Source organism: Coregonus clupeaformis, chromosome 33, assembly GCF_020615455.1.
Source record: "Coregonus clupeaformis isolate EN_2021a chromosome 33, ASM2061545v1, whole genome shotgun sequence".
Taxonomy (NCBI): Eukaryota; Metazoa; Chordata; class Actinopteri; order Salmoniformes; family Salmonidae; genus Coregonus; species Coregonus clupeaformis.
This window is the reverse complement of record NC_059224.1, coordinates 15,541,309-15,568,226: the sequence shown is the minus strand read 5'-3', so window position 1 is coordinate 15,568,226 and position 26,918 is coordinate 15,541,309. Positions and strand designations below refer to the sequence as shown.

At 44.4% G+C, this 26,918-nt stretch overlaps 1 protein-coding gene across 11 annotated transcripts in view; it reads left to right on the top strand.

Moving 5' to 3' along the window:
• Positions 1 to 26,918, top strand: part of LOC121548866 (protein enabled homolog) — a 140,632-nt gene that overhangs the window by 62,464 nt on the left and 51,250 nt on the right. For 6 of the 11 annotated variants that reach the window (XM_045210151.1, XM_045210148.1, XM_045210152.1 and 3 more), the window contains exons 2-3: positions 2,700 to 2,865; positions 8,670 to 8,853. In XM_045210151.1, the coding sequence (XP_045066086.1) occupies positions 2,700 to 2,865; positions 8,670 to 8,853 (350 nt within the window). The remainder of the gene's footprint in view (positions 1 to 2,699; positions 2,866 to 8,669; positions 8,854 to 26,918) is intronic. The other 5 variants (XM_045210150.1, XM_045210153.1, XM_045210157.1 and 2 more) reach the window with 1 other exon arrangement.

Here is a 26,918-nt window from a genome sequence, read left to right as displayed (position 1 = left end):
CAGCTTTGCAATTCCGGTCTTATTCTCTTGTTTTCTGCCTTCTGAGACTTTTGTGGAATTGCTCTCTGTCTCTCTGCCATCTCCGGTCTGACTAGAGTTCAATAATCAGTGGTCCACCCATTGGATTCCTCAGGAAACGACCGCCAGATGACATTGATTCTGATGAATCAAGCTGTGGAGAGGAGATGCGTGTTTCAAGCCTCTTTGAAAGAAGAAAGTGGAAAACGGGCTTTCCCATGCATGGTTTAATGTTGTTGAACAACACTCCCTTCTCCCCTGCTGACACTCACCTGAGAGAGGTTGTGTGTGGCGGTTCACACACACACACACACACACACACACACACACACACACACACACACACACACACACCTCCCAATATCCCCTGGCTCTCTTCTGCTCTCCTATATTCTCTTCCCCAGGGCCTCTAACCTCTCTCTCTCTTTCTCTCTCTCTCTCTCTCTCACTTTTTTCTCCTCCATCTTTCTCTTTGCCTCTCTCTCAATTCAATTTCAATTCAATTTCAATTCAATTTAAGGGCTTTATTGGCATGGGAAACGTGTGTTAACATTGCCAAAGCAAGTGAAGTAGATAGTAAACAAAAGTGAAATAAACAATAAATATTAACACTAAACATTACACTCAGAAGTTTCAAAAGAATAAAGACATTTCAAATGTCATATTATGTATATTTACAGTATTGTAACAATGTGCAAATAGTTAAAGTACAAATGGGAAAATAAATAAACATAAATATGGGTTGTATTTACAATGGTGTTTGTTCTTCACTGGTTGCCCTTTTCTTGTGGCAACAGGTCACAAATCACAAATCTTGCAGCTGTGATGGCACACTGTGGTTTTTCACCCAGTAGATAAGAGAGAGAGTAGAGAGATCTCTCTCTCTTCACATTCTGCCGCTCTCTCTCCTGTCTGTCTCCTCCTGTTGGAGTAGTTGCTATGGAGTGGGAGGGAGGGTGAAGCATGTTGGTGAATAATTTACTGCCTGACAGGGCCTTGGCCTAATTGTTTTGTTCTGCTGGTCGGTAACAGAGTTGGCCAAGTCTCAAATGACACCCACTACTATAGCCTATATAGTGCATTAGTTTTGACCAGAGCCCTTTGTGGTGAGGCAGGAGTGTGGACAGGTAGGAGTGTGGTGGTGTATGTAGTTACCAAGACTCTGTTAAATACTAGGCCTAGGCTTTATGGTTTCTCCATAGTCAAACATTGGCAGTAGAATGGCCTTACTGAAGAGCTCAGGGACATTCAACGTGGCACTGTCATAGGATGTCACCTTTCCTACAGTCAGTTCGTCAAATTTCTGCCCTGCTAGATCTGCCTCGGTCAACTGTAAGTGCTGTTATTGTGAAGTGAAAACGTCTAGGAGCAACAGCCACTCAGCCGCGAAGTGGTAGACCACACAAGCTCACAGAACGGGACCGCTGAAACTCGTAAAAATTGTCTGTCCTCGGTTGCAACACTCACTACCAAACTGCCTCTGGAAGCAACGTCAGCACAATAACTGTTTGTCAGAAGCTTCATGAAATGGGTTTCCATGGCCGAGCAGCCGCACACAAGCCTAAGATCACCATGCGCAATCCCAAGCGTCGGCTGGAGTGGGGTAAAGCTCGTCGCCATTGGACTCTGGAGCAGTGGAAACGCATTCTCTGGAGTGATGAATCAAGCTTCACCATCTCGCAGTCCGATGGACGAATCTGGGTTTGGCGGATGCTAGGAGAATGCTACCTGCTCGAATGCATAGTACCAACTGTAAAGTTTGGTGGAGGAGAAATAATAGTCTGGGGCTGTTTTTCATGGTTCGGGCTAAGCCCCTTAGATCCAGTGAAGGGAAATCTTAATGCTACAACATACAATGACATTCTAGATGATTCTGTGCTTCCAACTTTGTGGCAACAGTTTGGGGAAGGCCCTTTCCTGTTTCAGCATGACAATGGCCCTGTGCACAAAGCGAGGTCCATACAGAAATGGTTTGTCGATCGGTGTGGAAGAACTTGACTGGCCTGCACAGAGCCCTGACCTCAGCCCCATCGAACACCTTTGGGATGAATTGGGATGCTGACTGTGAGCCAGGCCTAATCACCCAACATCAGTGCCCGACCTCACTAATGCTCTTGTAGCTGAATGGAAGCAAGTCCCCGCAGCAATGTTCCAACATCTAGTGGAAAGCCTTCCCAGAAGAGTGGAGGCTGTTATAGCAGCAAAAGGGGGACCAACTCCATATTAATGCCCATGAGGTGTCCACATACTTTTGGTCATATAGTGTATCTTAATGGATATTTGACACCCCCTTAGACCATTCTCCTTTTAATCATGTCCGATCTCATTACATAAACAACTCCTCCAATGCCATTACATTTGACATTTTAGTCATTTAGCAGATGCTCTTATCCAGAGCGACTTACAGTTAGTGAGTGCATACATTTTCATACTGGCTCCCCGTGGGAATCGAACCCACAACCCTGGCGTTGCAAGCGCCATGCTCTACCAACTGAGCTACAGGAGGCATTACCCTCTCAGACAGCCACTCTTCCAGTTCCTGACTTTCAGGAGACCACATATGTTGCTGTGCTGGCCAGGCTTGATTAACTCTGATCAACTGTTTGGGGTAGAAACCAATGTCCCCTTGTGTACTGCTGTTTAACGTGTGTCCCTGTTTCTCTCACTTCTCCTCTCTGCAGTGAACAGAGTATCTGTCAGGCGCGGGCCGCTGTCATGGTGTATGACGATGCCAATAAGAAATGGGTTCCAGCCGGCGGCTCCACAGGCTTCAGCAGAGTGCACATATACCACCACACGGGCAACAACGCCTTCCGGGTGGTGGGACGCAAAATACAGGACCATCAGGTGAGTCAGTGGGACAGCATGGGGCTGGATGATTTGAGAAGTATGTAGTGCTTGTGAAGACTTTATGAATGCAATATAAAGACTTTAGAAGTTGTCGTTTGTTTGAAGTGGGACCAGGATTTCACGAGCCTCAGAACTGCACTGATCGGATGACTCTAGAGTTCTTTACGTTATTCCGTCTCTGACGTGTCATTAGGAGAGTAGCCTGGCAGCCATCTTGCTTTTCTCAGTGTCTCTCAGCAATGATCCAGCTCTGTAATTGGAAACAGATCGGAGAGCTCTGCTGCTCCATTAGTAACCGTCACATCACAGCCAAGCTCTCAAAAACATCAATCTGTCGGTCTGTTTGTCCCTAGTCCATGGTTAGCTATAGCGTCAACAGACAGCAACAACAATGTAGATCCGGGCCAGAGAGGAAATGTAACAGTCTCCTGTATTCCTCTCCTCTCTGACTGCTTTTACTCCATTCGATAAGATCCGGCCAGGCAGCCAGTGATACACATCTGTATTTAATGAAGGGAACCTTTTTGTGGAAAATTAGAGGATGGCCTGTTCTTAGGAAAAATAGGAGGCATATTTAGAGAAACACGACACCAGGTGCTGCTGAATTGTTTCCACAGTACCAGACTACACCTCTCCTATTGGTGGATTAGTGTTGGAGCTGATTGTTGTCTGTTTGGTGTTTGTTTGGTATTTGGTAGCCTTCTGTGTGTGTTGCTAGCGTACACAATGCAGCTGACCCTTGCCCAAACCCATCTCCTGGGTTTTTAACTGAATTCCCCCCCAACTCCGAACCCCTTTAAATTCAGTTATGTCAGCAGGAACTGAAAAACTCTTGTTTTCCCTCTTCGTCTGTTATTCTCATTACAAACAAATGGGTTTCCCTTAAAGTGGTTTCCCTGAAATAGACTTAAAGGAAGTCATGATGGGCTGTTTTCAGCTTTAAGAGTGAATAGGTTTTAGTAGAGGTATATTATCCTGCCTTGGTTGGGACTGAGCAGATGGTTAGCTTGGTCTGATTTGATCCTGCATATGTTCTAAAAGAGTTCACTCTACATGTCTGGGAGTATCTCTCTCAGGGCATCAGACTGTTGGTATTTAGTAGATTTCACTGTAATGGTGTTAGTGGATAGACTCGCACACAGAACACTTCTGCCAGTCCATTAGTTGGGGGATGATCACTATAGGATCCAGTCAGTGTTGCATTCCAGAACATCGGTGCTGTCTCTCAGGGCCTCACTGACACACAGGAAGAGTGTTTGTGGAGAGGGCTGAGTGCAGTACTAGTGTAGTCCAATGAGGCATTGTCTACATCCAGAGGCACAGTGGACCAGGGGTCTTTTCTGCAGTGGCAGATCCTGTTATATACTCCTGTCTCAGGAGTGTTTCTGGTCAGGACCATGCAGTGATTGAGACCGAGAGCTGTGGTGTGACGGTCAGACATAAACACACAGGCCACAGCGGCTTCTTGGTTCACAGAACCTCTATCCCGCGGGACTTGCGGGCCCCAACAGAGATCATTGCGGCGCAGTCTGCATCTTTTGTGCTGTGGACGGTCAGACGATTTTATTTGGAAACGGTCGTCTTTCTGCTTTGCTAATATGTGTTAACCTAGGCCTACCTATTGTATTAAAAGCACCTCTTTGTCACATTATTCACACAATCAGAATTTGCTGCTAAAGTTCAGTAGCCTACCTCTCCTAGTTGGGCGCGCAAGGTCAAGTGCGCCTATACAGTATTTGTGGTCTCAATGAAATGGAGTAGGCTGCCTATGCATGGGTAGAGAGAGTCAGGTGGCAATTATCTTTCCAAGGAAATTAACTTAAAAGTGATTAGACTATAGTTTACTACGGTGTCTGTAAATAAATACTGATAATGGAAAGAAGTGGAGGGCGCTCAACCAACGTGAGTTGGGGTGCAATCAAAACATAAGCATCTTTGAAAAGGAAATTGCGCATTGCACGCATACCATGGTGAGTGAGCGTTGCGCCTTTTCACTTTTCAATAAATATTGATTACCCATTTGTCTCTGCCTGTAAATCATCCTCCTGAATGGTAGGCTATATCCTATTTGCAAAACATAGCTCAAGAGAAAGTGCAAGTGTCCGCTCTCATCATTCTGGCTGCTTCAAGTTCAGTAGCCATACCTCTCCACTCCTAGTAGGGCGTGCAAGATCAGTTGTGTGTGTGTGTGGTCTCAATTAAATAGAGTAGGCTATATGCATGGGTGGAGACGCATGGGGAAGTTATATTTCCAAGGAAATTAACTTCCTAAATAGGATTAGGCTAAAGTTGACTAAATTGCCTGGAAATAAATATTGATCACCCATATTTGTATGCGTCTGAAAATTTCCCCACTCTTAAAAGGTAGGCTATATGCTAAATGTAGCTCAACAGAAAGTGCAAAAGTGTCCGCTCTCTCACCAACTGGGCTCTCTTCAAACTACGTCTAGCCTATTGGCTGATATATCCCAGTAATACCGATAGCTTAATATAGTGGGCCACGTGAGAATCTCTGGTAATTTCACAATTCTTGATTTTGCCTATAGGGTGCAAAATTGCTGGGACCATGGCTGGCAAGCGAGCTTCGTTACATACACCTAAAATAACATTGCGGGACTACGGTTGTGTTCGGCACAAGTTCTTCCTGGAGCGGGTGGGAGTTGGACAGAAAGACAGTGGGAGCGGGCTGGTTGCAGTATGAAAAGCTGAGCGTGGGATGAAGAAATCAGTCCCGTGCAGACCTCTACCTTCTCCCAGCGCAGCACCCCGCTCCCCTCCGAGAACTTACCCACAGAGGCCAGTTAAAGATGACAGCAAACCCAGCCCTGATGCAGGGGGTGTCAAGTACTATTTAATTCTTGGATGTTTTTCTTTCTTTGAAGACTTTATAAAAAACCTCCAGTAGTCGCTATTTGTTCCCCCTGAAGCAATAAACCCTGACCACTTTTTAAGAATCGAATTTAGAGTTCCTACCCCCCCATTAACTTTGAAGGCCTCGTTTCTGGAATGCCTGACCCTGGTCTGCTTGTCTATTACTTCCTGTATAGCAGCAAACTGGAGCAGAGGGATTTAACGCAGTGGAAAAACCTCAGTGTTATTGTTTTCATTTTACCAATGCAATAAAAAGTTATTGCTGGCCCTCTCCCTCTCTTGGTCTCACACTCATCCTTACAATTGCTGTAGACCTATACTGTGTGTGTAGGACAATTGATGTAGATATCCAAAAACACATGTCACAGTTTCTAAATATTGATCCAATAGTCTCATTCCTATGATGACTAAAGTGTCAAAGTGCAGTGTCTCCAGAGTAGTGAGGTCTTGCTGTTGTCTCTACAGTCGCTGAGCGTTGCAGAATCCATACCTCAGAGAGAGAGAGAGAGAGAGAGAGAGAGAGAGAGAGAGAGAGAGAGAGAGAGAGAGAGAGAGAGAGAGAGAGAGAGAGAGAGAGAGAGAGAGAGAGAGAGAGAGAGAGAGAGAGAGAGAGAGAGAGAGAGAGAGAGAGAGAGAGAGAGAGAGAGAGAGAGAGAGAGAGAGAGAGAGAGAGAGAGAGAGAGAGAGAGAGAGAGAGAGAGAGAGAGAGAGAGAGAGAGAGAGAGAGAGAGAGAGAGAGAGAGAGAGAGAGAGAGAGAGAGAGAGAGAGAGAGAGAGAGAGAGAGAGAGAGAGAGAGAGAGAGAGAGAGAGAGAGAGAGAGAGAGAGAGAGAGAGAGAGAGAGAGAGAGAGAGAGAGAGAGAGAGAGAGAGAGAGAGAGAGAGAGAGAGAGAGAGAGAGAGAGAGAGAGAGAGAGAGAGAGAGAGAGAGAGAGAGAGAGAGAGAGAGAGAGAGAGAGAGAGAGAGAGAGAGAGAGAGAGAGAGAGAGAGAGAGAGAGCTCGCTGGTCGGCATGTGCTGTATCAGCACTCCCAGAACCCCCTCTGTCTTCTCCCTGACTTCTCCCGTCCCGTGGGAAGAGAGGAGGACAGGTCGTTACGAGGCCTTGCTCTCCTGCTGTTGTTCATGTCAACACAAGGAGAAAGGTCCTTCACACCACCACTATAAACACTCACAGCGACATGTATCCTCAACATGTAGGAGGAACTTGACTCTTCTTAGAACTGGGTTCAGATGATCATTGGACTCCATGGAAAGGTCATGTTGACACACTGTTATGGGTTCATAGCAGCAAACTGGTTAACGAACACGGACCCGGTGTAGGATTTCTGTTGTCAAAGATGTATAGTCTTCATCCTCTGCTTAGTAAGTCAATAATTTGATCATAAAGGGACATGTTTCTATATTGCTTCATAACTCTTTTAATCAGACTTTAATCCCACGTCAATCCTGATGCATGTTAATTAGGCCCTCTGATGAATTTCTGGTTTCTAATTATTATGATTTAATATTGATGTGATTGACTTTTATTTAAAATGAGACGGGATGAATGCAAAACGTATGAAGATTTGATGCTGCTTATTATTTTTCGACTGATACAGCCACCTGTCTGCATCTGTTTAGTGCAGAGAATCGATCAGAGGAAGGTAGACTATCTATCTGTAGTGTTGGGGCTTTGGCTTGTCAAGGTCATTTCAACCATTCAATATGAAACACACTAATGATGGCTGAAGTTGAAACTAGTTGGTTTAAAATAAAAATCTATAGATGATGAATAGGCACAATATATTTTGCGCATTTCAGATTATTATTCAATTTATGCATCTTTATTGGACTGTAAGGTAGCAATATAGCATACTTTCCCTTTTGCACTGACTCTTTCAACTGGTGACTGCAGCAGTGAAATCTATAGCCTAGGCCTTGAATGCTGCTCAGAGCCTGACTCGACTGAAGAGCTAATAGAGTTCAGGAGTGTTTCTTGGCTGGGGTACAGTATTGCTGATTTCTGATAGGGGCTAGATTAACTATATTTATTATGCTCGGTTCCTCTACTGTTCCTCTGTCTCTGACTGGAGTTGAACCGACAGCCGTTTTGTTTTTTCTGCTCCGCTGTGTGCCTCAGTGAGCTCATCAACAAAAATGAGAGAACAGATTATGTAAATCTCTGGCCTGGCCGCCCAGAGGAAAAATAAAGCTAGAAACCAACACATCTTCACTTTCAAGAGCCAAAGGAATGTTCCAATTAAATTCTAGATATTTAAAATAAACGTGGTGCGGATATTATAGGTGTTTTTTCCACGGCTTTCACCAACCCTAACATTCTAGAACTGAACAACTATCTTGATCCTCAAGCTGTGAATGATTGCTTTGGAGCTGAACGCAGCTCATTTGATTCCCTCCATTTACTTATGAAAGGTGTGCTCATGTTTCTCTGAACTGAAAACTATAGACAGCGTTTCTTCTTGGTCATATGCCAAAGCGATTAAATAACCACATATATTTAACATTTCAAGGTGGCTTGTGCTTTACTGTAGTGAGTGGCGGTTCTTAAGTGCTTTTAGACTGACTGAGGAGTATTAGCTTTTATGTATGACTCACTTTATAGAGTAGACCTATTATGTGCTCTACAAAGCTACATTTCCTGTTATCATGATAAACGTATTCTGAGCAACACGGTTCTTTCTGTGCTTGAGAATAGCTATCTATCAAAACCATCTCACCTCTCTCTCCCTCTCTACCTCTCCTTCTCATTTTACATTTGACATTTCAGTCATTTAGCAGATGCTCTTATCCAGAGCGACTTAGTTAGTGAGTGCATACATTTTCATACTTCTCCATATGAGTGCAATAAACTTGTTTTGAGGAACACGCATAGTCCTTTCAGTACTTCAGAATAAACCATCTCTCTCCACCCCTCTCTCTCCTTCTCCAGGTGGTAATAAACTGTGCCATTCCCAAGGGGCTCAAGTACAACCAGGCCACACAGACCTTCCACCAGTGGCGTGATGCCAGGCAGGTCTACGGCCTCAACTTTGGCAGCAAGGAGGATGCCAACGTATTCGCCAGTGCCATGATGCATGCCCTGGAGGTGCTCAACTCTCAGGACACAGGTGAGGGTAAGCTCCGCTGACTGACAGGAAGACTGACTGCTGTAAAGACCTGAGATATCCACCCAGCTGTCTGTGGGGTTTTAACAAATTAGAGGTGGTCTTGCCTGTTGCCTCACTCACTGCAGTGGTTGGAGTGAGATGTGTCCTGCATGTTAAGTAGGCAGGCATGCAAACCTTATGGCTGATGTAGGAGATGGGCATGGGTTAGCCTTGGAGTGCTTTGCTCCGACACACACAGCTGGTTAACCCCTTACGCTCGTGGAAAGTGGCCTATATGGATGGGGCCAAATTGAAATGATTCTAACAGAAGAAGTATAAAAATCATATGCATGACCATGGTAACAATTGAAAGAGAACACTTTGGAGTTCATGGCCGGAAATGATCAGACCAAAGTTGAGGACAAAACAGTTAATCTGACACAAGACTGAATCCAAACATTACACTGTTGATTGTATGTACCTTTTACATTTACTGTACATTTCACAGCATTTGTCAATAACGAAATCTAACTGGTGTCTCCAAGTGGCCACACACCTCTCCCCACCCTCACACAATTACTGTTTACGCAATCCAAAAACGTTCAATTATAAATCTGGGTCAGGTGGGCTTCATTTGAAAGCTTATTCTATTGCCAACATGGCTAGCTAAGTTATAAAATAGTATCTTGCTGTGTTAGGCTTTCGAAAGGCACTTCAGACAAACTGAATGTAATTTTGGTGCACATAAAATGGAGTCATGAGTGCATTCAAGTGCATGTTGCGCAGCTAATTTTCTTCACAATAGGACAAACACAGACTCATTCTGTTCAGGACAACCCAGGGTAAAACACGTGTCATCCTTGTAACTGCGGATCAAACATAAACGTTGATACTGTAAATGACATGAGTTTTCAAATATGGAAATGTGAAGTGCACATTTGGACTCGTGGGTACAGTGGGGGAAAAAAGTATTTAGTCAGCCACCAATTGTGCAAGTTCTCCCACTTAAAAATATGAGAGAGGCCTGTAATTTTCATCATAGGTACACGTCAACTATGACAGACAAATTGAGGAAAAAAATTCCAGAAAATCACATTGTAGGATTTTTAATGAATTTATTTGCAAATTATGGTGGAAAATAAGTATTTGGTCACCTACAAACAAGCAAGAATTCTGGCTCTCACAGACCTGTAACTTCTTCTTTAAGAGGCTCCTCTGTCCTCCACTCGTTACCTGTATTAATGGCACCTGTTTGAACTTGTTATCAGTATAAAAGACACCTGTCCACAACCTCAAACAGTCACACTCCAAACTCCACTATGGCCAAGACCAAAGAGCTGTCAAAGGACACCAGAAAGAAAATTGTAGACCTGCACCAGGCTGGGAAGACTGAATCTGCAAGAGGTAAGCAGCTTGGTTTGAAGAAATCAACTGTGGGAGCAATTATTAGGAAATGGAAGACATACAAGACCACTGATAATCTCCCTCGATCTGGGGCTCCACGCAACATCTCACCCCGTGGGGTCAAAATGATCACAAGAACGGTGAGCAAAAATCCCAGAACCACACGGGGCGACCTAGTGAATGACCTGCAGAGAGCTGGGACCAAAGTAACAAAGCCTACCATCAGTAACACACTACGCCGCCAGGGACTCAAATCCTGCAGTGCCAGACGTGTCCCCCTGCTTAAGCCAGTACATGTCCAGGCCCGTCTGAAGTTTGCTAGAGTGCATTTGGATGATCCAGAAGAGGATTGGGAGAATGTCATATGGTCAGATGAAACCAAAATAGAACTTTTTGGTAAAAACTCAACTCGTCGTGTTTGGAGGACAAAGAATGCTGAGTTGCATCCAAAGAACACCATACCTACTGTGAAGCATGGGGATGGAAACATCATGCTTTGGGGCTGTTTTTCTGCAAAGGGACCAGGACGACTGATCCGTGTAAAGGAAAGAATGAATGGGGCCATGTATCGTGAGATTTTGAGTGAAAACCTCCTTCCATCAGCAAGGGCATTGAAGATGAAACGTGGCTGGGTCTTTCAGCATGACAATGATCCCAAACACACCGCCCGGGCAACGAAGGAGTGGCTTCGTAAGAAGCATTTCAAGGTCCTGGAGTGGCCTAGCCAGTCTCCAGATCTCAACCCCATAGAAAATCTTTGGAGGGAGTTGAAAGTCCGTGTTGCCCAGCGACAGCCCCAAAACATCACTGCTCTAGAGGAGATCTGCATGGAGGAATGGGCCAAAATACCAGCAACAGTGTGTGAAAACCTTGTGAAGACTTACAGAAAACGTTTGACCTGTCATTGCCAACAAAGGGTATATAACAAAGTATTGAGAAACTTTTGTTATTGACCAAATACTTATTTTCCACCATAATTTTCAAATAAATTCATAAGAAATCCTACAATGTGATTTTCTGGATTTTTTTTCTTCAATTTGTCTGTCATAGTTGACGTGTACCTATGATGAAAATTACAGGCCTCTCTCATATTTTTAAGTGGGAGAACTTGCACAATTGGTATGTATGTGGTTTGCTTGTATGACATCAAAGCAGTATTTATTATAATCCTCAATGTCTCATCTTTCAGAACACAGCGACTCCTCTCAATTTACAGCGTTTCCCTCACTCGGTCAACAACTATGTGCAAAAGTAGCCCAATTAGTGGGAAGGATGGGGGCATCTTGTCACGTGATGCTTAAGTTTATAAAGACTGTCAGTGAAAACCCATACAGCTCTGTGAACCAGAGACCCTGGCTGCGTTCCAAACACGTGAAAGACACACCCTCCTCCTCTTACCCTCGCCTTATGCCCTTGGGGGAATCCCTGCAGCCATCTTTGCCGTCGGTCCAAACAATTAGCCAAGCAAAGGAAGTGGGCAACATAAGCCCCTCAGCCCTCGTTTGTGATAGTGTGCGAGTGTACAATTCTGTTCACTCCGGAGCCTGAAACGCCCCATAATTCAATTTGTGATGATTGTACATCCGCTAAGAAAAGGCAGCCAAAACTTAAAGCCAACATCAATATGGAGAAGTCAACATACAAGTGTAAGTAAAAACGAATGTAAATAAGTTAGAAATTGTGCTACTAATGCACATGACGGCACAAACACGTCTCGTAAAAGTAATCCGGTTTTTGTTTGGTTAGCTTTTGGAAACGTTAGCTAGCGCATACAACTTTCCCTGACATCACACTTATACATGATCAATTTTCGATTTACCTGATATTGTCGGATGGCTAGTATTCGATGTCTGCGGATGCGTTGTTTTCTAGCCAAGATACGAAATGCAATCATAATTGACTGTAGCACATATAAAGCACACACAACAGCTACCGGTGGTTCCATGATGACTGAAAACACAACAGTGGGCAATTTCCGGGCAAGGGCGGTCCATTTTTTAATGAATTCCTCCCTTGCCCTGCAAGTGTCAACTCATCATACGTCATGATACGTCATCAGAAGTGTCCATTTAAGTTGAGGAGGGGAGAGGGTGTGTCTTTTACATGTTTGGAATGCAGCCCCTGAGCTCTGACCAATGTTCCCTCTAAGATGTGGACGGCCGTGGAGTAGCTCTGAGACTGCTGCGCAGAAGAAATACTCTATCAGCCCATGGAGAGAAGCATGAGATTGAACTTCACTCAACATTCTAGAGTTTTCCCTGTTAACACTATCAACGTTTCCCTTTACTGTGGCAATTGTGATTGAATCAACGAAATATTAGCCACTTTTAATGCAACATAGCGAGAAAACGACCCATGCAAGAGATTTTGTTGTAGGCAGAACGCATCAGAGTAGGATTCTATTGCACGCAAGACTCCGCCCCCGTACTCTACACAGACCAGTGCGGCATAACCAATCAGAGCTGCAGTAGGTCTATATGCAAATCGATCACTGCCATATATGGATATGTGCCATTTACTTTGATCTGGACTGTGGTCAACATTCACAAGGCCACAGGGCCAGACGGATTACCAGGACGTGTACGCCGAGCATGCGCTGACCAACTGGCAAGTGTCTTCACTGACATCTTCAACCTCTCCCTGTCTGAGTCTGCAATACCAACATGTTTCAAGCAGACCACCATAGTCCCTGTGCCCAAGAACACTAAGGTAACCTGCCTAAATGACTACCGACCCGTAGCACTCACGTCTGTAGCCATGAAGTGCTTTGAAAGGCTGGTTATGGCTCACATCAATACCATTATCCCAGAAACCCTAGACCCACTCCAATTTGCATATTGCCCCAACAGATCCACAGAGGATGTAATCTCTATTGCGCTCCACACTGCCCTTTCCCACCTGGACAAAAGGAACACCTATGTGAGAATGCTATTCATTGACTAAAGCTCAGTGTTCAACACCATAGTGCCCTCAAAGCTCATCACTAAGCTAAGGACCCTGGGATTAAACACCTCCCTCTGCAACGGGATCCTGGACATCCTGACGTGCCGCCCCCAGGTGGTAAGGTTAGATAACAACACATCCGCCACAGTGATCCTCAACACGGGGGCCCCTCATGGGTGCGTGCTCAGTCCCCTCCTGTACTCCTTGTTCACTCATGACTGCATGGCCAGGCACGACTCCAACACCATCATTAAGTTTGCCGATGACACAACAGTGGTAGGCCTGATCACCGACAACGACGAGACAGCCTATAGGAAGGAGGTCAGAGACCTGGCCGTGTGGTGCCAGGACAACAACCTCTTCCTCCATGTGATCAAGACAAAGGAAATGATTGTGGACTACAGGAAAAAGAAGAGGACTGAGCACGCCCCCATTCTCATCGACGGGGCTGTAGTGGAGCAGGTTGAGAGCTTCAAGTTCCTTGGTGTCCACATCACCAACAAACTAACATGGTCCAAGCACACCAAGACAGTCGTGAAGAGGGCACGACAAAACCTTTTCCCCCTAAGGAGACTGAAAAGATTTGGCATGAGTCCTCAGATCCTCAAAAAGTTATACAGCTGCACCATTGAGAGCATCCTGACTGGTTGTATCACTGCCTGGTATGGCAACTGCTCGGCCTCCGGGCGCAAGGCACTACAGAGGGTAGTGCGTACGGCCCAGTACATCACTGGGGCCAAGTTTCCTGCCATCCAGGACCTCTATACCAGGCGGTGTCAGAGGAAGGTCCTAAAAATTGTCAAAGACTCCAGCCACCCTAGTCATAGACAGTTCTCTCTGCTACCGCACGGCAAGCGGTACCGGAGCGCCAAGTCTAGGTCCAAGAGGCATCTAAACAGCTTCTACCCCCAAGTTTTAAGAAATTCCAACAACAACAAAAAAATCACAAATACAATATAAAATAATACGAAATAAAAGTAACAAATAATTAAAGAGCAGCAGTAAAAATAACAATAGCGAGGCTATATACAGGGGGTACTGGTACTCCTGGACATCTAATCAAATGGCTACCCAGACTATTTGCACTGCCCCCCACCCCTCTTTTACGCTGCTGCTACTCTTTGTTTATTATTTGTGTATAGTCACTTTAATAACTCTTCCTACATGTACATATTACCCCAATTACCTCAACTAACCGGTGACCCCGCACATTGACTCGGTAACAGTACCCCCTGTATATAGCCTCACTATTGTTATTTTTACTGCTGCTCTTTAATTATTTGTTACTTTTATTTCATATTTTATATTGTATTTATTTGTGTTTTTTGTTGTTGTTGGAATTTCTTAAAACTGCATTGTTGGTTAAGGGCTTGTAAGTAAGCATTTCACTGTAAGGTTGTATTTGGCGCATGTGACAAATCCGATTTGATTTGTTTACAGCTGTTGTTGTGAGTAGATGTGCTTGTTTTGAGATGAAAGCGAGAGCTGCATGTAGCCACGTGGGCACATTCTGTTCATATATTTTGCTAGTTAGAGTTATTAGCCCAGTTATAGATAATTTGCAGTCCTACAATAGCACAAAACTTGTACATTTTTAGACATCTTTGAAAAGCGAGTCAGGTATAGAGTTTATTTTTTCTTTCTTAATGGGGCGGTGTTGTATTTTGAGACAGGCTTGAATAAGCTAAGAAGCCAATAGGCAGAGGGTAGCATAATTTGTCTGATTCTCTGTAATAATGGTATGGGAATAATGCATTTTTGTATAGCGGTTTCTTGCATCAAACACAGCACCATTTTCAGTCACCTCCTTCTGTGAAGGACAAGTGGATAAACAGGTTAAGCCCTGCATGTTTTTTTCTTTTCAAAAGTCTCATGGCAGGCCTACATTGAACACTATTCGTTGGCTGCTACTGTAGGCTGAATGATATAACAGCTATTTCCATGTTAAAATGTTATGGGATGCATTTTCTCCATTATTTTTGATGGTAGGCCACTCTGGTAGACCTACAAATGACCAAATAGCCACAGTTACCTACTTGGCCACTGTTAAAACTGTAACTTAAAGCAGGTACAGCCTCAGTGTTCACAGTAAACGTGCGCTGGAAGTTGCACAGAATCTTCACAACATTGAAGTTTGTACGCAGCAGACCTGAAATTTGCTCAGTGCCGAGAATGTGTAGAGGGAACTTTGGCTCTGATGTCATGTATAGCATGTTTACTGGACAGCTACTGGCTTCTCAATGACAATCTGCCATTTTTAACCCGTATATAGTGGAAAGAGTTAACGTGACTAGGTATTGGTGGATTTGAGCAGGACCAAAGAGTTAGAGAGATGCCGAAACCCTCTATGAATGTGTTATCAAACACTGTTTATCATTCATATCACACTTTAGCATCACACTAAAACTATAGTACTTGGCCAGACATTTTCCAAAGGCACAATTATATTTTACTGTTTAAAGTCCACACAGATGACTCATCAATGTTTTACCTGACTTTGCTGAATTTTTTGCTTCACTAATCAGGATATGGTTGAGTGAAAAAATGACATTTGCGTGTATTTCTTTTTTAACCACTGTTTATATTGGATTGACAGAATGACTCTTTTGTCCTCAGTAGAGTGAAGTCATATGTTTAGTGAGGACCTGCTACGGCCTGCTCTTGTAAAATTTGATGTAATTAGTCATTCTGATGTGTGTCTTGGCGGGTAGTGGTCAGAGTGTGGGTGTGATTGGAGAACTCTGGTAAGTTTTAAGTTTTGTCACGTGCAGAAGAACTAGTGCCGGGACGATACCAATATCTCTATTGTGGCAAGGAAACAAAACACCAAGCGGATTTAACTTCTTTAGGAAAACAGGCCAATTGTTGGAAACAAACATGTTGTCATCCTGAGTCACATGTATTTATTTTCCAATCAATAGCACGCAATATTTTACATACAGCAGGTTTTTAAAGGACCAAAGAGTTTGGTCTACTTCGTGTTTTCAGTTTTGCCATGGAAGAAATATTGCATCCCGGCCCTAACAAGTACAGTGAAATGCCTTTCTTGCAAGTTCTTTCCCAACAATGCATTAATCAATATCAGTAGTACTATAAAATACATTTGAACAAAAACACACGAGAAATAGAAATAAGAAGAACACGAGAAAGTAAGGAAGCTATACTATATATACAAAAGTATTTGGACACCCCTTAAAATTAGTGGATTTGACTATTTCAGCCACACCCGTTGCTGACAGGTGTATAAAATCGAGCACACAACCATGCAATCTACATAGACAAACATTGGCAGTAGAATGGCCTTACTGAAGAGCTCAGTGACATTTAACGTGGCACTGTCATAGGATGCCACCTTTCCAACAGTCAGTTCTTCAAATGTCTGCCCTGCTAGAGCTGCCCCGGTCAACTATAAGTGCTGTTATTGTGAAGTGGAAGCATCTAGGTGCAACAATGGCTCAGCCGCGAAGTGGTAGGCCACACAAGCTCACAGAACTGGACTGCCGAGTGCTGAAGCGTGTAGCGTGTAAAAATCCTCTGTCCTTGGTTGCAACACTCACTACCGAGTTCCAAACTGCCTCTGGAAGCAACGTCAGCACAATAACTGTTTGTCGGGAACTTCATGAAATGGGTTTCCATGGCCAAGCAGCCGCACACAAGCCTAAGATCACCATGCGCAATGCCAAGCGTCGGCTGTAGTGGTGTAAAGCTCACCGCCATTGGAATCTAGAGCAGTGGAAACGCATTCTCTGGAGTGATGAATCACGCTTCACCATCTGGCAGTCCGACGGACAGATCTGGGTTTGGCGGATGCCAGGAGGACGCTACCTGCCCGAATGCATAGTGCCAACTGTGAAGTTTGGTGTAGGAGGAATAATGGTCTGGGGCTGTTTTTCATGGTTCGGGCTAGGCCCCTTAGTTCCAGTGAAGGGAAATCTTAACATATATTTTGATTTGTTTAACACTTTTTTGGTTACTACATGATTCCATATGTGTTATTTCATAGTTTTGATGTCTTCACTATTATTCTACAATGTAGAAAATTGTAAAAATAAAGAAAAACCCTTGAATGAGTAGGTGTTCTAAAACTTTTGACCGGTAGTGTAGATATTCTCCACATCACCTGGTAGGAGCAGCCTGCCAGATAGGATGCAATCCAAGAGTGTGCAGAGCCTGAGACACCCAGCCCTGAGAGGGTGGAGAGGAGGATCTGATGGTTCACGGTGTCGACGGCAGCGAATAGAGCTAGGAGAGTCTCCGTGACACAGAGGAGGGCAGAGGAGGTTGAGTGACCCGTCTTGAAGGCTGATTGGTTAGAGTTATGAAGATCATTCTGAGAGAGATAATGAGCGAGTTGGTCAGAGACAGCACGCTATAGGGCCTCCTGAGTGGCGCAGCAGTCTAAGGCACTGCAGTGCTTGAGGTGTCACTACAGATCCGGGTTCGATCCCGGGCTGTGTCGCAGCCGGCCGCGACCGGGAGACCCATGAGGCGACGCACAATTGACCCAGCGTCGTCCGGGTTAGGGGAGGGTTTGGCCGGCCGGGATGTCCTTGTCCCATCGTGCTCTAGCGACTCCTGTGGCAGGCAGGGTGTCAAGAAGCAGTGCGGCTTGGCAGGGTCGTGTTTCGGAGGACGCATGGCTCTCGAACTTTGCCTCTCCCGAGTCCATATGGGAGTTGCAGTGATGGGACAAGACCGTAACTACTAATTTGGATATCACGGAATTGGGGGGGGAAGGAGTTTAAAAAAAAATACAGACAGCACGCTCCAGTGTTTTGGAAAGAAAAGAAAGAAGGGATACCATTCTGTAGTTGATGTCAGAGGGGTCGAGTGTTGGTTTCTTGAGGAGGGGAGCAACTCTGGCTATTTTGAAGTAAGTGGACACAGGCAGTGGTCAGGAGGGAAGTGAGGAATGGGAGAAGGTCTCCAGAGATGGTCTGGATAAGGGGATGTGGTCGTGTGGGCAGGTTTGTCGGGCAGCCGGACAAGGTGTTAAGCCCATTGAGGAACTCTCTACCGCTATGGGTTTCATTAGGTAAAATTAACATGAAATAACCAGGCCTTGAATTTTGAGCTTTGTTAGTCTATTGCCCTTAATGGGTTGGCTGAGATATAGTGTAACGTGTTACAGTACCACCCGCTATGGGTTTCATTAGGTAAAATGCAACATTCATGAACATGAAATAACCAGGCCTTGAATCTTGAGCCTTGTTACAGTCTATCGCCCTTAACGGGTTGGCTGAGATATAGTGTAACAGGTTGCAGTCTACCACCCATAAAGGGTTATCTGAGGTATTGTGCTAGGTTTTGGACATGCTCATAAAATGATGAAGGTCCTTGTGAATCAGATGTAAAATGAACTGGAATCAGATGGGAGTTTCACCTATGGTCCTTGGCTCCCACTGAGGCTTTCACCTCAGCCGCCGTGATCGGAGTTAAGAGACATGAACGCAGCAACCTTGAATCGGGTGTAGTTTTCCTTAATGGTTTCCACCTCAGCAACTTGTCTTGAATTTCAATTTCCAGCAGTCTGTGCTGCGCCAAGCCCATATAGTAACCTCAGACGGAGAGGCCTTGGAACAAACTGATTATGCTGCTCACCTGCACTCCCTTAGCTTAATTTGTGGACAGAAGCGATGAACCACTGCGTGTGATGTGAATTGCTTTCCTGTAATCTCCACCACCACCCCTGAGTAATATCCACACGGTGGATTTGGTGCTATTTCTCAATGAGGGCTGGCTGTCTTGGACAGAGAGAGGGATGTGTGTTTTGTTGCAGTGCAGGCTTGGTAATATGATTGCAGAGCAGGCTTGGATCTTCTGCCATTTGAAAGGATCCGATGGTGGTTGTGTTTCAAAGTGTGTTTTCAGTTCAGAGTCACTGTCATAAACGCATAGAAGCAGCCACAGCTGTGAGTGCAAAGTCACTCTATTTCAGTCTCCTTGTCACTGTGTTTGGAACAAGACTGACTGAAGGTCAGAAGATATTTGACCAACTCTGTATGAATGAATCCAGGTTTAACATGGTTGATAAGGGAACACCGAACATTGAATAGCCTAGCTGCTGATAACATTATGCCCCTCTGCCTCTCTCCCTGTCCTTCATCTCTTTGTCCCTGACTAGCCCATTTCCTGTTTACCCCAGTGACTTCTAGCCTTTCTCTCTCTGAGGCTGGATACTTGGTTCTCACTGCTCTCTAATAGCCTGTATTAATAACCTGATAGTGATGTGCATGATTATGGAAATTGTTTTAATGAGGCATTCTCCAGTGGTGTGGGTGTTATCACACTAGCATAGCCTGGTGCAGCCTGCTGCTGACAGGAGGAGACCCTGGGGGCTGCTGGCAGTTTCAAGGAGTCTATAAGGATATCCTCAATGTGTGTGTGTGAGAGAGTGGGGATGTTTCTGTCGTCTCCATCTCCCCTGTCTGTCTGTTTGCACCAGTAGTGTGAACTGTCTTAATAACAGCATAACCAATGACTTTTGCCTCAGCCCCCCCTCCGTTTATCTCCCCTTGTTAGAGGAGGTGGGTTTGTTGGGTTTTTTGTTTTTGCTCCGCTTCTCCAGTGCTGACTTTCCATGATTCCCCTGTGTTTGGCTGGGGGCTTAGACTTGGTGCTGAGGCTGGGTGTTGGGGCAGGAGATCAGCTCTGGAACTGAGGCTGAGGCTGGATTTAGGCTATCTTGTGGATAGACTGGGTTGGAATCTGGGGAGCTAGGGGCTAGGCTTTGGGATGCAGAGCGTGTTAGCCTGGCCTTAGCAAAGCCCTACCAAGCTGACAGAGGGGAGGCGAAGCCTGATTGGACACTCTAATTGGTCCTGCCTCAGTCAGGGTTCCATTGTGTTCTGGAAGCTGTTTACAGAAGCATAGTCCAGCACGGGGCTGGGACTGGGACTGACTGGATGGGGCTACAGCGACCACTGAGGGCTGGAACAGGTTACAGCTGAGGTACAGCAACCCTGTTTGTGAGCAACTTTATTTGAGAACTGTGGTTGAGATATGGATCTGATTCTCTGATCTTCTCTACCCCCTGTTGGTTGTATATATAACTGCACCCAGAAGCAGTGACTAGAGGGTTTAACACCCCAGGGTTTTTCTACAGTATATTCTCATCATCCAAGGTGATGATACTCCTATTCTAGTAGGTGTCACTTTTAGACATGATAAGGCTTCAATGACACATGAGGCTCAGCATCATTCACTCCCAGACTGGGTGATTATCACCGGACAAGAGAGGAATGGAGTCACTAGTCAATCTTTTTACAAGACTTGTTATTTATTTCACAGCTGGCTAAATCCAGTATTGACATGGTTGACGGAGGCCTCTGCTGCTATGGTCTCTGTTTGGGCCTCTGGTCATGCTGGCTGAATGTAGAAGCAGCTTCTACACTGCACTAATGCCATTAATCCTGCCTCTCTCTTCACTGTTCATTGTTCCTCCATATGCTTTTAAGTTATATACCCAGTAGGTCCCTCAGGTCCTCTGGCACTGGCCTTTTAACTATCCCAAAGCCTAGGACCAACAGGCATGGAGAGGCAGCCTTTAGTTAGTAGCCTGCCAGAGAACCTGAGGATCGAAACTGTGGACATAATTTAAAAGATCTTAAAATACATATTTTTAGCTTTGCTTTTCCTTAGGGTGCTTTTTATTTGTTCTGTTTGTAATTCTTTAGTTTTGTATCTTTTGTTAGTTGTGTAGTAAGTATTTCAGCTTTTATTTTCATAGTTTTTTATTAGTTTTTTCCTGTAAAGCACATTGCGTTGCATTCCATGTCTGAAATGTGCTGTATAAATAAAGCTTGATTTGATTTGGAAGACTGCTACTGCTGCTTGGGAGGAGGAGGAGAGAAAAAACAGAGGGTGATGGTTCTGTCTTTTGCTGGCAGTGCAAGATTTTGCTGCCTTTGGTGCAAGTGTGTAGTTCTTTCTCTTGAGTGTGTGTCTGAGTGTGTGTCTGAGTGTGTGTCTGAGTGTGTGTCTGAGTGTGTGTGTGTGTGTGTGTGAGTTGTGTGTCTTTCTGTGCGCGTGTGTGCGTCTGTGTTGATTGAATGTGTGTCTTACAGTACTTACAGAAACCCCTTCTCGCTCGCTACAGTGCCTTCAGAAAGTATTCACACCCCTTTACCTTTTCCACATTTTGTTGTATTGCAAACTGAATGTAAAATTGATCAAAATTAGATTTTGTCTCTGATCTACACACAATACCCCATAATGTCAAAGTGGATTCATTCCGTGTTCAATAATAGTGGTTTACATGATTTTTTAATGTCTACCCCATTTTTTTACCCCACACATACAATTATATCTAAGGTCACTCAATCGAGCCGAGTAGTGAATTTCAAGCACAGATTCAACCACAAAGACCAGGGAGGTTTTTCAATACCTTGCAAAGAAGGGCACCGAATGGTAGATGCGTAAAAACAAAAAAAGCAGACCGTGAATATCCCTTTGAGCATGGTGAAGTTATTAATTAGGCTTTGGATGGTGTATCAATACACCCAGTCACTACAAAGATACACGCGTCCTTCCTAACTCAGTTGCCAGAGAGTGGTCAGGAATTTCACCATGAGGCCAATGGTGATTTTAAAACAGTTTAATGGTTGTTATATGAGAACTGAGGGTGGATCAACAACATTGTAGTTACTCCACAATAATAACCTAAATTACAGAGTGAAAAAGGAAGCCTGTACAGAATAAAAATATTCCAAAACATGCATCCTGTTTGCAACAAGGCACTTAAGTAATACTGCAAAATATGTGGCAAATAAATGAACTTTTTGTCCTGAATACAAAGGGTTATGTTTGGGGCAAACGCAACACATTACTGAGTACCACTCTTCATATTTTCAAGCATGGTGGTGGCTGCATCATGTAATGGGTATGCTTGTCATTGGCAAGGACTATGGAGTTTTTTTAGGATAAAAATAAACGAAATACTGCTAGAAGCACAGGCAAAATCTTATAGGAAAATCTGGTTGTCTGCTTTCCAACACACTGGGTGACGTATTCACACACCGGAGTTGCTTACCAAGACGACATTAAATGTTCCTGAGTGGCCTATTTACAGTTCTGACTTACAAATCTATGGCAAGACTTGAAAATGGCTGTCTAGCAATGATCAACAATCAACTTGACAGAGCTTGAAGAATTTAAAGAACAATGGGCAAGTAATGTACAATCCAGGTGTGCAAAGCTCTTAGAGACTTACCCCTTAACAAACTAACAGCTGTAATCACCACCAAAGGAGCTTATACAAAGGATTGACTCAGGAGTGTGAATACTTGTGTAAATTAGATTTCTGTATTTAATTTTCAATAAATTTGCATAAATGTCTAAAAACATGTTTTCACTTTGATTACGGGGTATTGTTTGTAGATGGGTGAGAAATATATATTTAATCCATTTTGAATTCAGGCTGTGAAATAAGTCAAGGGGAATGAATACTTTCTGAAGGCACTGTATATCCCTGGAGTCTCTACAGTCTCTACAGTAGCTTGTCTAATTTTAGCAGAGTGAAATGTGTGCATTGGAATCACATGGCAGGCAGTTGGCGCTAGGCTGGTTAGTGTGACGCTGACGCCGGAGCTGTGTGTGCTCACTGTGCTGCTACTGTCTGAGACTCAGGCATGTGGGCTTTTCTAAAGCTGTTGCCGCCTTCCCTCCCAGTCAGATAACACACCGGACCACTGGGAAGAGAGGGGATGAACTGCTGGAGGTCAGGGTCAGGGAGGTCAGGGGTTAAATGTAATGTTTGCACCGTATAGGGTCTGTGATGAGGTGTTGTAGCCCGCTGACAGACAGGTGAGTGCATAATCTAACTATGAGCTGTGTGTGTGGAAATGCTTAAAGGCCCAGTGCAGTCAAAAACGTGATTCTCCTGTGTTATATTATATATATATATATATATATATATATATATATATATATATATATATATACACACACATACAGTGCATTCAAAAGTATTCAGACCCCTTGACTTTTTCCACATTTTGTTACGTTACAGCCTTATTCTAAAATAGATTAAATAGATTTTTAACCTCATCAATCTACACACAATACTCCATAATGACTTTTTTGCAAATGTATTAAAAATAAAAACGTATCACATTTACATAAGTATTCAGACCCTTTACTCAGTACTTTGTTGAAGCACCTTTGGCAGCGATTACAACCTCAAGCCTTCTTGGGTATGATGCTACAAGCTTGGAACACCTGTGTTTGGGGAGTTTCTCCCATTCTTCTCTGCAGATCCCCTCAAGCTCTGTCAGGTTGGATGGGGAGCGTCGCGGCACAACGATCTCCAGAGATGTTCGATCAGGTTCAAGTCCGAGCTCTGGCTGGGCCACTCAAGGACATTCAGAGACTTGTCCCGAAGCCACTCCTGCGTTGTCTTGGCTGTGTGCTTAGGGTTGTTGTCCTGTTGGAAGGTGAACCTTCGCCAAAGTCTGAGGTGCTGAGCACTCTGGAGAAGGTTTTCATCAAGGATCTCTCTGTACTTTGCTCCGTTCATCTTTCACTCGATCCTGACTAGTCTCCAAGTCCCTGCCGCTGAAAAACATCCCCACAGCATGATGCTGCCACCCATGCTTCACCGTAGGGATAGCCAGGTTTCCTACAGACGTGATGCTTGGCATTCAAGCCAAAGAGTTAAATCTTGGTTTCATCAGACCAGAGAATCTTGTTTCTCATGGTGTGAGTCCTTTAGGTGCCTTTTGGCAAACTCCCAAGCGGGCTGTCATGTGCCTTTTACTGAGGAGTAGCTTCTGTCTGGCCACACTACCATAAAGGCCTGATTGGTGGAGTACTGCCGAGATGGTTGTCCTCCTGGAAGGCTCTCCCATCTCCACAGAGGAACTCTGGAGCTCTGTCAGAGGGACCATCGGGTTCTTGGTCACCTCTCTGACCAAGGCCCTTCTCCCCCAATTGCTCAGTTTGGCCGGGCGGACAGCTCTAGGAAGAGTCTTGGTGATTCCAAACTTCTTCCATTTAAGAATGATGGAGGCCACTGTGTTCTTGGGGACCTTCAATGCTGCAGAAATATTTTGGTACCCTTCCCCAGATCTGTGCCTCCACACAATCCTGTCTCGGACCTCTACGGACAATTCCTTCGACCTCATGGCTTGGTTTTTGCTCTGACATGCACTGTCAACTGTGGGACCTTATATAGACAGGTGTGTGCCTTTCCAAATAATGTCCAATCAATTGAATTTACCACAGGTGGACTCCAATCAAGTCGTAGAAACATCTGAAGGATGATCAATGGAAACAGGATGCACTTGAGCTCAATTTCGAGTCTCATAGCAAAGGGTCTGAAAACGTATGTAAATAAGGTATTTCTGTTTTCGCTTTGTCATTATGGGGTATTGTGTGTAGATTGATGAGGATTTTTATTTATTTAATCCATTTTAGAATAAGGCTGTAACGTAACCAAATGTGGAAAAAGGAAGGAGTCTGAATACTTTCCGAATGCACTGTATTTAGAATAATACTGTGAAATTGTGAAAATGATAATGCCCTTTTAGTGTAAGAGCTGTTTGAAAAGACTGCCTGCAATTTCTGCCTGTTTTGGTGGGATGTAGTCTTGGCCTGCCTGGTGACATCACCAGCCGGTAAATTAGTTAATAGACCAATAAGAAAGAGTTCCAAACCTCTCTGCCAATAACAGCTAGTTTTCAGTTTTCCTCTCGCCATTCAGGCCTCTCCCAGACAGTCCTAGCAAAATTCTTGCTTGAGAAACTGCTCTTTGCTAAGAAGCTATTTTTGTTTCTTTTTGACCATTTGAACTTAAAATAATCACAGTAACGTACTTAATTGTTAGCCAGAAGTGATTTGATATTGAGATAAAAATGGCCGTATTGGACCTTTTTTAATGTGGAATTTGGTTTACACAGAAACCAGCTAGACCACACCTTGGCAGACTGCACCTATTCTGCTTCTCGTGTCCCAGGTGCTGTGAATTGAACCAGTGTCAGAACAGCACAGCAACAGCATTGGTGTGTTTTCTCTTTCTGTTTGCCAGGAAGGAATGTGTGTGTGTGCGCCAGGACAAAGGAGCGATCGGTTACCATCGTAGACGAGGCGGTGTTTGCGGTCTGGTGAGGGCATGTGAAATTTGGGAGGTCGAGGGTTTCTGGTAATACACGTCAGTCAGGTGACTGAGGGGTTAAGTCTGGTGGAGGTCTCTGACCCAAAGCAACTATCTTCTCCCCATGTCTAGGTCCAACATTGAACCCAAACTTCAAAGCTGGAATCCTTAGCGTAGAAACCACCATGCTACTTCAAACAACGAACAGTTTTTTTCCCCCCGTACATCATTGCATAATATTGCACGCGTGATAGAACAGCAGACTATGTACTACGATTTTTTTTTTACCATGATGCTGGATGCTCATCTCCTTCTGTTTTAAAAAACAAAACAAAAACAAATGCGCCTGGGGCAACCAGTGGCGCTGTTTTACCTTATGCAGATCTCAGCTTTAACATGCGTGATCATTCCTATGTGTAAAGTCAAAGAGAAGGCAGTCTGCTTGTAAATGTTTGGGCAGTAGTGACTTTAGTTCTGGGCTGTGACCTGAGCTCACTCTGTGATGTCAGTCATATTCAGTAACCCATAGAAGCCCATACAGACAGATATACAGCCGTCCTCTGTCTGCCTCCTCTCTCTGTTCTCCTAAAATGGGTAAAAGAGGACTGGACTGAAGGGATGGTCAGGCAGCCGGACGCCTGTCGGTGTTGTGGTCTGGCTGTAATCCCCTCCTTTTCATCTGACTGTGGACAGATTGATATAGAGAGAGGGAAAATGGAGAGCGAGTGGGAGAGAAGAGAAAAGAGGCAGTGTGTGAGAGAAAAGGCCATGTAAGGCAACCAAGCACCAAGTTGAAAGGCGGAGGGACAGTGTTTTTCAGATGTGCTTCAGTCAACGCCACAGCTTCTGTTTGGGCCTTCATTTTGATAGACGCCCGTCTGTGCCCCGGGACAAACAGCTGAACACACACTGACTCTACACAGTGGGGTCCCTCTCTTTATGGGTCCCCTGGCCCCCTAAACCGCCACCCCGTGCTGCCTCCATTCTGCCCTCTACACCCCTAGCAACACGACCCAGCCTGGCAGCATGGTGTCAGGGACCAGGGGTAGATTTATCGACGGACACCTTTGGGGTATTAATACCGTGTTGTGATGGCCTGTTGACAGAGCAGATTACAGGGCGAGTATGTCTGTTACCATGACCTCATCATTGTGTGAGAACAACACAGGAGCAGGGCTGACTGTTAGTCTGTCTGTCTCTGTCTGTCACGTTGGTCCCGGGTCTCTGTTGTCCCCTTTTGTGTCTGTACCTTGGAGTAGTGTCTCCTTTAACAGGGGCTAAATGAAAGTCGTTTAGTATTTTGAGCCTTTACAGCCCGTCTCAGTGGCATGTGCAAGTAGTTCAACAAGTAGTTGAATATTTTTGAATGTATTTGAAAATACTCTAATGCACTTACTGAAATATACTCCCATGTATTTAACCCAGGTATTTGAAGATAGTATTTGAAAATACTTTCAAATACAATTTGGTTGAATATTTTTTTTTTTTTACAAATAACCATCCAAATACTCAAATAAAAGTACTTGTTTTGAGCTGTGTATTTGAAAATACTGTTATTTAAATAACAAATACTCAAATACCTGTATTTAAACCCAGGTCTGGGGTGTGTTTGTGTGTGTGTGTTTGGCCTACCTTTGCCAGGGACTCTGTCATA